Consider the following 11640-nt stretch of genomic DNA (forward strand, 5'->3'; position numbering starts at 1 on the left):
AGGGGTGCAATATGTCGGATGTTATTGAACAGCAACTTTTAAATTGTTTAAATATGTGCATGGAAACTCGTCAGGTCAAAGAAATATAAGTCGATTGTATAACAAGGTACTGCATTGCATAATGGAAACCTCATACACAATCTTGAAATCTTTATAGTGCAGTATTGCTATATATTTGCTGTAAATGTAAATTTGGTCCCTATTTGGGTAAATTTCCTTGAGAGCAGTAACTTGTCCGGAAATGGTACGTGAGTCACCTATCTGCTGCGTAAGCCCATATTGCTGAGCACCGTTCAAATGTCCGGAATATCCACTCTCGATATGGCTTATAGAGTCGTGTACGTCAACAACTACCTGTGTATGGATAGAGTGAACACAACTGTGCCCTAATTAGAATTGTTACTGTTGTTCTAGTTTTGGCCTACATAATTGACTGGATCTTCCATCTACAGCACCTACAGCCACAGGAAGTTTAGCCTAACCATCCTTCATAGACCTCTATTCAGCCACTGTCGACATTTCAACAAAATGCAGTAACTTGTCATAGAAAATGCGGATCAGATTTCTGATTTCAGCACTCACAGTAAGCACACTAATACCAAACATGGTAGCCAACAAAAGGTATGTTGGATATGTTCTCATCCAAATCATGAACATAAGCATTCTGTGTCTTACTGATATTGAGAGTAAATGGTCACGACCAGGCTGAAATAAAATCAGGCTTTGAGTTTCTGGTGTATCGAGAATAAACTGGTAAAATTGGTCCCCGCGTTCCTTCTTTTAAATTGTCATCTTCGGCAAACTGTCTAAAACGCAAATTTGTGTTTGGAGAAGGCGGCAAATGACACTGATCATCAAATTAGTTTTGAGATCTTTAATAATTATGTTCTGTATGTTCAAAGCCCCCTTCATAACATAGTTATCATTGGCCACGACACTGTAAGCTATTTTTGATTTATAAAGTGCGCATTGAAATACATAACTTGCCCCTAGATAGCTTTCCCGGTTCATGAAAATAATGAATACTGGTAAAAATACAAATATATAAAACATAATATGCTGTACATGACTTTATGTAAATACAAATAGCAAATAGATCTACTAACAATTAAATTACGATGATTTTTTCACCGAAATATCTGACTAATTTCACTAATGTAATTATGTATGTAGTTAGATAGAAAGAAATGTGTTGATCAGTATTATTATACAAATCCTAATACTGTTAAATATTGTCAGTTAATGAACATTCTTGCATAAAAACTACTTTTTTCACTGGATCCGCCCATGTATAAACGGGAGAAAATCGTGTGCAAACAAGGCAATTCACGTGCTGTTAATACATGATTTTTATTTTTGAAATGCTTTGCCAGGGACGTATGTATGTATTTCTGCGCAGACTGATATTTGGCATCTGCATCTTGTTTCTTCCATAATAACCTCTTCTTGTAGCATTATAGATACAATGTAATCCATAGTATGTTTAGCTGTATCAGTTTCCAACCCCAAACGTACTGCCCCCATCAATGTACGCTCTAGCTTCTCTTAGAGTTTACTCCCTTTACAAAGCGTCTGTTCAGTTATTGAAAATAACTGTGAATAAATAAGTATCGCGTGTAACTTGTGCTATTGCCCGTTTTTAGGCATTATATTAATGATTTTTGTTAGTATCAGTCGGTTTGTTTTTACCTGATTGTTCGCAGAATTCATATAATAAACCTCGAAAGCTAGTCACTAGCTTAATTCGTACTCATCCGTACTCTGTTTGTTCGTACTCAAAATAATTGTGTTCCTGTTTATCAAATTTTTTAGTTATATGCAAAATTATGTGTAATGTAACGTTTGTAATAACTAAAAATAAAAATAAGATGCTCAAAAACCTTCAAATCACGCTTTTAGTAGTGTTGTTGTTATGTGTGCCCCGGTTATGGATATTTAAAACATGTTTACCGTTTCCAAGAACAACAAGAATGGTAAATAAAAAATGTACCGGAATCGTCAAGTCATCACATATGAAAACAATGCATTTAGTCGTCGTGTAATGTTTTTTATGCAAGAATAGCGACAATACACGTTTGTTTTGTGTATTAACGCCTGCAGAAGCCCTTGGGATATGTTTGTGACCTCGGCCTTCGGTCTCGGTCACAAACAATCCCGCGGGCTTCTGCAGACGTTAATACACAAAAAAACGTGTATTATCCCTACATTGATGATAAATCTACCTTGTTAAAATTAACCATATTCTGTAAAAACATAATGTCCACATTTAAATAACTACAGTAAAATATGTTTATTAATATCTCATTCTCCATTAAATTTGTCAATCATTATCTATTATTTTGTATTATTATGTTATGTTATTAATGCTGCATTTCATTGTTATGTCAGATGCTCTAAATGACCTTGACTTTTCAAAATAAACTTCTAAACTTCTAAACTTCTAATCAATACAGTTCTTCACCTTGTGTCTTGACGGTAACTAAGGTCCATTGGTGATTCAAGAAGGGGTTGAAAATTACAACACAGTCAGATTTTATTCTAACAAGTTCCTTTATTAAATGTTATAGTAAAATAAGCACGAGCCTCTTTCGCTAAATATGTATATATTATGTTGCACAAAGTGTTAACGATTGAACAGTGATAAAGTAAAGCACACCCTGACACAAGTTAACGTATTAACATTACGTACAGGTATCTAACAAAATAGTGCGCGTCACAACGCTGCGATAAGGTTTATTTTATATGATATGTGTGTCTTTGAAACGGCCCAGACATGGGTACATCGATATAATTAGCGTCACCTTACTTGACCGTCTGAGTACATATTGTGTATAAAGTTTGATAGCATACCATCTTGACCTGGTCAGCAACATCACGCGATGGTGAGTGTATCCGTTTAAGGTACACAAACTTAACCTTGTCAACAAACCACAGACATACCGGTTAAGGTATTTCATATATAAACTAAATTGTACAAATATACTTGAAGGGAAAAATTGTGTAACTATTTGAGGCATTGACCTCCAGATTTGGGCTAAAAATGATTTTTTTTAGAATTGTAGTTTGGTCATATTATGAAATTAGAACATGATTTTTTGTTTCTAAACTATCTTAAAAGTTCTAAATCAAGAGAAAAATTATGTACGAGTCCGGAATGGAACCCGGGCCGCTGCGGCAATAAAAGTTTCCCTGCGTTCTTGACCAACAAACTCTTTTCAATTTTGAATGGAAAAATTAGTAAAAACAACTAATTCTTATGTATTTCCGTAACATATAAAATGTCAGTAACTAAGTTTCAAAGCCGTTTTAAGAAGTAAAGCAATAATTTTCTAATATCTGGAAAAGAATTTTTGTAGGGATAATACACGTTTTTTTGTGTATTAACGTCTGCAGAAGCCCGCGGGATTGTTTGTGACCGAGACCGAAGGTCGAGGTCACAAACATATCCCAAGGGCTTCTGCAGATGTTAATACACAAAACAAACGTGTATTGTCGCTATTCTTGCATAAAAATATATTTCACGGCGATTTATGTATTGTTTTCATACGTGATGACTTGACGATTCCGGTACATTTTTTATTTACCATTCCAGTTGTTCTTGGAAACGGTAAACATGTTTTAAATATCCGTATCCAGGGCCCGGAAATAAACAACGCTATCAAAAGCACCTCCTGAAGGTTTTTAAGCGAGTTTTTATCTCTCATTATTACAAACATAAAATTACCAATAATTGTTCATATCATTTCACAATTTGGTGGACTCGATCACAATTTCAAGAATAATAACTTTGCATTCGAGTTATATTGAGTACGGACACGCAGTTGGAGTACGGATAAGTACGAACGTAGTGTCAAGTTTCCAAGCTGTTTATATAAATTCTTAGAGAAATTAGATAAAAACATACCGACTGATACTTACCAAAATCATAAATATAATACCTAAAAACGAACAATAGCACAAGTTACACGCGATACTTATTTATTCACAGTTATTTACAATAACTGAACAGACGCTTTGTAAAGGGAGTGAACTCTAAGAGAAGCTAGGGCGTACATTGATGGGGGCAGTACGATTGGGGTTGGAAACAGATACAGCTAAACATACTATGGATTACATTGTATTTATAATGCTACAAGATGAGGTTGTTAAGGAAGAAACAAGACGCAGATGCCAAATATCAGTGTGCGTAAAAATACATACATATATCCCTGGCAAAGCATTTCAAAAATAAAAATCGGGTATTAACAGCACGTGAATTGCCTTGTTTGCACACGATTTTTCTCCCGTTAATACATGGGCGGATCCAGTGAAAAAAGTAGTTTTTATGCAAGAATTTCTGTTTGTTGTCGTTGAATCTGGATGTCAGGCCTTACATTGTTATATTGGAAACCTCTTGATAGGGATGAACAGATGTTGTTGACAATGATCGGCTCCGGAATTATATAGGATGGGTTCAATTAAACAACACAGGGACAGGATGTCAATTGATTGCAGCATGAGAGAACATAGAAGACCAAGATACCGGGAAAAATATTAAAAAATAAAAAATATTTGATAAAATCATATTATTATATCATATATAATGAGTACAAAAATCGTTGTTCCAACTAACTTTATTATGATACTGTCTGTGCCATCGTGTTATTAATATTGAACCCGATGCATCGCCAGTAGAAAGGACGAAATAATGATGACAAGTCATTTTATGGCTCGAACTATAACACTTCGTGTGCGATATTATAAGTAGTGATTTTCTAACCATTAAGTACGCATAACATCTATTTGGAAAGCTGTTTTTTTCTGTTTAAGATTAAAAATTAAAGCATTATGGACTTTTAACAGAAAACCATACTTTTATTCATATTATCATTTTCCAGCAGCAAATACATGATGCAAATCTTTTGTTCTGCTTTTTCATGTTTATTGGAATACTGACATTGATGAATATTATTTCACTGTATTATACTATAAAAAAAGTTTTTAAAAAAATTATAGGCTTAAATAAACGTCATTTTTAGATTTTTCATCTCTACAATAAATACTTTAAAAGTTTTCTTTTTACTTTGGAAGGACGCAACCATTTGGTTGTTCCTTTTCCCGGTACCACGGTACCACACTGGATATAACTTCGACTCGTGATCTGGTCTGCCTATTGGTGATCGATACATGGTTATCACCACGTGATCGTGATATCCCTACTGGGACATTATAAATGAACGTTCAAAAACATTTATCATAAATAATTTTCAAACTGATATATTTCAAGCAAGAAGTGGGACTAATTCGTGCCCAGGAGCGTAGACTCGTAAATCGTGCACAACCTAGACAAGCACAGGCAGTGGACTAGGCTGGACGGCAACTTGAAGATCAAAATGTAGCTGCAAGACCAGTCCCTGTGGCACCTCCATTGAGTGGCACGTCCACCTAGAGCTACTGACCAGGCTGTGATACCTCCACGTGAACCAGTTCAAACAATGACCTTTATGACGATTTTCATGAAAGGAACTGTCCCAAAGCTGTTAAGAAAGTACACATTTTTTATATGTATAAAAATAAAGCCATGGTACAAAGTTACATTTTTTATTTATATTATTCTGACCCCGTCAAACAAGTTATTTTTTATTTTGCCTAATTAGCACTTGAGATGCCACGTCATAGTAAAATGGCCAGTATTCATATTTTTTTTTTTGTTAAACTGAGTCGGAGAAAAGGGGGCAATATTTTTATAACAAATTGTGTTAAATGAGAGAACAGAAAAAAAACAATAATTTAATTACATGTAACAAACGTTGTTATTTAGATTGCCCATTGTTACGAATGGTAAGCACTACTTCTTGATATACAGTTGAACCTTCCTAAGAGACCGTCTGTACTTAGGAGCCACTTGCCTTAAGCCTTAAACAGCCAGTCAGCTTACTTCCTACACTGACTATGTTTTAGTGTTGCTCTATTACATGGTAGCTTAACAGAAGTTGAATCAAAACTATATCAAGAGACATTTAAAGACTTTCATTCAAGAACAGCTAAGCAATTTTTGTTCACCTTTGATCATTTTGTAACACTAACAAGGGATGCAAACAGTACATATATATCAACGCTATTATATTTTGTTATTTTATTCATAAATTTTTATTGCACATTAGGTTGTCAAAGACATCTTGTCCGAACGAGTATACCTTTCACTAATCTTTCACAATAGCAAGGTCAAGTGTACTAAATACAAATGTTTCACTACTCATGTAATATTGTCAGCTGAAGCCGATGTTGATATAGACTTGATGCCGATTCAATGTCTGTTCAAATATTAAACGAACCAAATTGTTTTGTATATCATGATGATATATGTAATTTGAAAACTAATTTCGAGACTCTCTGAGTTGTAAAAAAGGGTCATTTTTTGCAAGTTGATCACTGTTATCGTAATTTTCTAAGTGGATCACTGCAACACCAAGTTGACGGAGCAGTTACTTTTTCAAATTGAAACTAATCAGAACTATTTTTTTCTTTATTCAATGTGTTACCCAGTACTAGAGAAACTAGAAACGATTCATTAAAAATACAACATAATCAAATGAAATTCCTGCATAAAGTAGGACTGAATTATTTTCAGCATGGAAATCCATTAAGCCGCTATGATTCTGGAACAATTATCTCAGCCTGTGGTAGCTGTTTATATTTATTTCTTCTCTTCTCAACGTGCCATCCTATCTTCAATACACTGAAAGAAAAAAGTATGGAGATTTGTATTTCCATTCTTTGCCCAGTTTCGTTTTACATGTATTTTAAACATCACGTGTGCATTTGCACTTAAAGATTTTGGATTAACGATCTGATGGACAGCAAAGCAGAGGGAAAGATAAAAATGTAGGCGAGAATGCCACTTCATAGTATTGTTGTTATCAAAACTGAAAGATTCTTGTAGGTGGGAGTAACTAAATTAGCTTTACATTCTACCCTATGGTAGAATGGTCAGCTGAACCCGATAAGTGAATGTAGAGAGTCTTAAGATTTTCAGTGTGAAACACTGCTTGACTTCACAAGTCTAAACCTGATATACACTCATAATCATTTTTCACTGACTTTGCTTTAAAATTTTGCGTTATTCATATTATACATTAAAAGGACGTGCTTACATCAACAATACAATGCAGATGGCATCAAAACCACCAACTGTAAGAAAAACCAAGCCTCGCATGTATGAAACGGTGGCTGCGTAAATCCAACTTGTCATGACATTTGCCAGCAGTGATGTCACAACTTCAAGCGTGCCTACAGCACTGAATATTGCTCCTGCAACAGAAAATGTACCTCTTGTAAGTAATAAAAACCATAGAAGGCGGAACGATGGATGACTAGATAATTAGAATCTATCTAATCGTGGAGAAGAATTCTATAAGACTATGTGTTTTTCATTCTTATCCTTTGAAAATTCCTACTTATCTTGTTCAAACTATGATGTATGTATTAAATGTGTACATGTATTACTGGGAATAAATTATGTTTAAAGTAATTGTGGTCTCGTAGTTTTCTTTGGGGTACAAAATGCCAGTGCGTCTACGCAATTTACAAACAAAGCTATTGTAAATTAATCAAACCTGCAGTAATTAAATTTACAGTGAGGTTTCCATATTCAGTGCTATGAAGTACTAGGTATTTAGTCTTGCGTATACTTTTGAATTGTGAGTTTTTGGACTTGTACTCGGTGTTGTATTTTATGGGCCTTTGGGATCATGGAGTTCATTCAATGTGATATATAACAGAGTTCCGCTTAAGCTGTTACTAACTAGCAAGGTGAGGTAACGCCGGGGGTTAAACGTTTCAACAAACTCACTCAAACCGAGTCTGATATCACTTTGCTTGGTTGCGCTCTATGCGTCCAAAGGATTTTCTCATAGATTGTATTCGTGTGTTGGATAAGAGTACCTCTTATCGTTGCCGGCGCATGCAATCGAGCGATGTGCTATTATAAAGGGCTTTGCCTTAAAGTTCAGTCTTGTAATTGAATTGATCTGTTTAAGCTGATGTAATCTATCAAGTTTGGACTGCGAATAGTGTGATTTGTGGTTCAACTTCCCATAATTTTATTCATCAAAATACGATTTAAGTGTGGTCATTTATTTATTCGTATAGTTTGACCTACCTTGCACCGTTAAACAATGTAACTATGTAATGATAATACCAGTGACGCAGTAGTCCTATATCTTCATAGATATAATCATGATTTATTAACATGATTAATCATAAGTCACATCCGAATAAATCACATACAGATGTTTCAGATATTCCTTCGAAATAGTTAAAGTATCTCTATGCCATAACAATGTTCTGAAGAAAGATATGACAATCATACCTTGTCTTTCTGGAGGTGTCAAATGAGAAAGAATGCTGCGCTGCATGGTGGTTGACAATGGACCGAAACATCCTACCGCTATAACTGAAAAATGCAAATCACATCTATAGCATATTTTACAGTTTTTCAACAAACGATTTTCAAATCAAGCTATACGTGCCTAAAACATTAATCTGAATACTATCTTTTACAATAAACATACTTATTAATAAGACAATGTGTTTTATATTTGGACTGTAATTTTGGTGTAGAACAATTTGAAAACTTTATTTCCGCTAAAAGAAAAACTTAAATATTTAACTTACTTATATAGTATTCCAAGTCGTTGTCAACGAAAGCCGTCCAGAAAAACGCAGCGCCGTAGGAAACTGTCCCTATCATACAAATCCAGATCTCATCAATGAATCTCGAGAACAGATGCACTGACCCCAATCCCACAAACATAATAACTAAAGTTCTAATGGCAGCGTATATGCCAATTTTAGTTGGGGACCAACAGAAGGGTGAGGCAAGTTGGTATAGTGTCTCAGTAGGTAATCGTGAGAGAAAACTAATATTACAAAGTGCGTGGATCAACAGGACTAACTGATATTTCCAGCGTCTGTTCTCTGAGTCATTGTCCACAAAGAAGGATAGGCTGATTTTGAGTAAACCTACACACGATTTGTCTCTGTGACGGTGTTCTTTTGTCAGTGTTTCCGGAAGTAGGAAGATCATGAAGAGAAGTGTTAATACAAGAACTGCCGCCATCGAAGCAAATGTAAACATATAACCTTTCCATTCTACCATATATCCTTCCGCCAAACTAGCTCCTGACAAACCTACACCTATTACAAACTCTACGAATATAATGCCGAGGATTCTAGCTCTCCCGGGTTTTGTAATATCAGCAATGTAGGCAAGGCCAACTTGTAAAGTTGTTGCATACTGGCCCGTGCATCCTTCTACGAAACATGCAATCAACAAATATATGATATCTGCTTCTAGATAAATAGTGACCGCCGCTATACTTAGTCGAAGGCATGTACCAATTATCCCCACCGCTAATAGGAACTTTCGACCAATCGCATCAGTGTATGAACCAAGCACCATGTTGGAGAGTACGGCGGGAACACCGGCAGCTACGGCATAATAAACGTTCCATGTAGAAGCTTCGGAAGTCGCCCTCACTTCTGTTTGATACACAATATTATTCTTGTCCACTTCGCAAAATGCATCAGTCGTATTGTCCAAAGACAAGTTTGCTTTCGTGTATTCACTCTTCATAAAATACTGATTTGTATACTCGACCAGCGCATAATAGGAGCATAACATAGCGAACATATACGCAAAAATTATAGGTCCTATTAGCCAATGCAGCCATGTTGTATCTATTTCCAGTCCGCGGAATTTCCGGTAACCTAGGTCATCACCATTTTCATGGTTATTTGTAAGTAAAGGTTTATTTTCATCATTAGCATCGCTTTCATGTCTTACATCGACTGTTTTTGCCGGGGTAGGTCCCGAAAACGGAGAATCACTTCCTTCCATTTTTTATTCATAAACTTTCTGACGATATTTTTTGTATCCAGCTTATTAAATGAGAATTAAATATATATTCAAACAATAGAAAATGAAACTATTATATTCCTTCAACAAACTGATAGCCATATTTCACTGCCTGCACATTTTATGTCGTAAAATCCAAATCTGATGTGTGTTTAGGTAAATCCCCTTTATTCTAATACGTAACATTTAAATATTCCATTGTTTCTTTTATCATAAAATTAGAACGTGACCTTATACCCGATAGCGTCTCAACCAGGTGATATTTGACCACTATATACACTACAAATGAAAATGTCAATAATGTACAGGACATTAGACAAAATGCTTAAACCATTGGAAGTGTACTAAATTATGTTCAGTGAAGTTGTTTTACTGAAGAAATAATATGTAGCAGGACCATAGTTTGATACATTTAAACCTGACTAAGTGTTTATACGCCTACGAAAATCGAGCGAATCATTCCACGCGGCGCATAACGTCTTCTGAGTGTTTAAATGTATCAAAACACGGTTTTGTTATATATTTTTCCGATTTCGTCTTTAATATTAAACATGAGGAGGAAATACGGTAGCACAATATCTTGGCACAAGTATAACGCCAAATAGTAGGTTCAGTTTGCGTCATGTTCCGTGTTTAAATGGAAATAAACATGATTGTTCATATTAGAATACAAATTGAATCGTAAAACAACTTTATCTTTTTTCGTTGTAAGTCGTCAGGATATCATTTTACATCTGTATTTGAAATAATAAGAATTGTGAAAGGGGAAATAATTATATCTTCAATTTTTGTATCTAGTAAAGATGACAACAGTACGAGTCCTGATCGACGACAAAAAGCTTTTGAAAATTGTGTGTATTTAGTACTTATTCTTTTTTTTTTCGGGCTCAAATATTGGTAGAAATAGCCATACTCGTGTTTCGTGTGAAATCTTTTGTTTATTAACCTTTACCCTGCTAAATTTCTATAATGGACTGGTCCATCATTCAATTTGGGAAATGCCATTTATTATTCGAAGCTGTGTGCACATCTTGGTCTACACTGGTCGCAAAGGCATAATCACTTGCCGGCAGCAGACTAAAGGTTAATAAACAAGAGATTGTACACAACTACGATATAACACATTTCAAAAAAGCCTATTACCGCTTTTCTGAAAACAAAATGTAACATACGTAAACATGTTATGCCAAATTCAGCATAAAATATATGACACTGAAAAGTGATAAAGTGGGTGAAAATAAAAGTTAGATATTAGTAAAAATGCAAGAAGAATGCAAATTTCCTGCATTATTTCAGAAGTGTTGCAATGCTTTACAACATCCTGCACAATATTTTTGGTCATTTATAAGAATAACTTGCAAATATTACTAAATACACAAAATTTTCCTGTAGCTTTTTGTCGTTGATCAGGACTCGTACTGTTGTTATCTGTACAAGATACAAATTTTTGTGTATTATGTCAGTACGTTTGTACCACTAGTCACATTAGAGTACTCACTTTTTATGGATTTTTGAGAGAATTTATTTTTCGCCTTAATGTGTGGGGTAGTCCCTTTTAAGACTTAGAATTTTTTTTTTATTTGACATCAATTAAGCCCAAAACTGACCTCAAAAAACATTAACTGCTATCTTAAAATCGACCATTTTGATGCAATGACAATATTTGCATATCGTCATATGTTTAATTAATATGTACATATGAGCCGTGCCATGGGAAAACCAACATAGTGGGTGTGCGACCA

At 34.8% G+C, this 11640-nt stretch overlaps 1 protein-coding gene across 1 annotated transcript; it reads right to left on the reverse strand.

Moving 5' to 3' along the window:
• Positions 1-6199: 6199 nt before the first annotated feature.
• LOC123545369 (solute carrier family 46 member 3-like) lies at positions 6200-10977 on the reverse strand. Its single transcript, XM_045331693.2, has 4 exons — positions 8656-10977; positions 8351-8434; positions 7134-7290; positions 6200-6718 (listed from the first exon to the last, which is right to left on the reverse strand). The coding sequence occupies exons 1-4, from the start codon at positions 9878-9880 to the stop codon at positions 6631-6633; spliced, it is 1554 nt and encodes a 517-aa protein (XP_045187628.2). The 5' UTR covers positions 9881-10977; the 3' UTR covers positions 6200-6630.
• Positions 10978-11640: the final 663 nt, after the last annotated feature.

The sequence above is a fragment of the Mercenaria mercenaria genome, chromosome 1, assembly GCF_021730395.1.
Source record: "Mercenaria mercenaria strain notata chromosome 1, MADL_Memer_1, whole genome shotgun sequence".
Classification (NCBI taxonomy): domain Eukaryota; kingdom Metazoa; phylum Mollusca; class Bivalvia; order Venerida; family Veneridae; genus Mercenaria; species Mercenaria mercenaria.

Bases quoted from the DNA above. Each gene is read 5' to 3' on its own strand.
- LOC123545369 (XM_045331693.2), bottom strand. From the start codon at position 9,880: ATGGAAGGAAGTGATTCTCCGTTTTCGGGACCTACCCCGGCAAAAACA. The intron at 8,435-8,655 runs GTAAGTTAAATA...TGCATTTTTCAG, and splicing joins CGACTTGGAATACTATATAA to TTATAGCGGTAGGATGTTTC. The intron at 7,291-8,350 runs GTATGATTGTCA...TTTCTGTTGCAG, and splicing joins GACACCTCCAGAAAGACAAG to GAGCAATATTCAGTGCTGTA.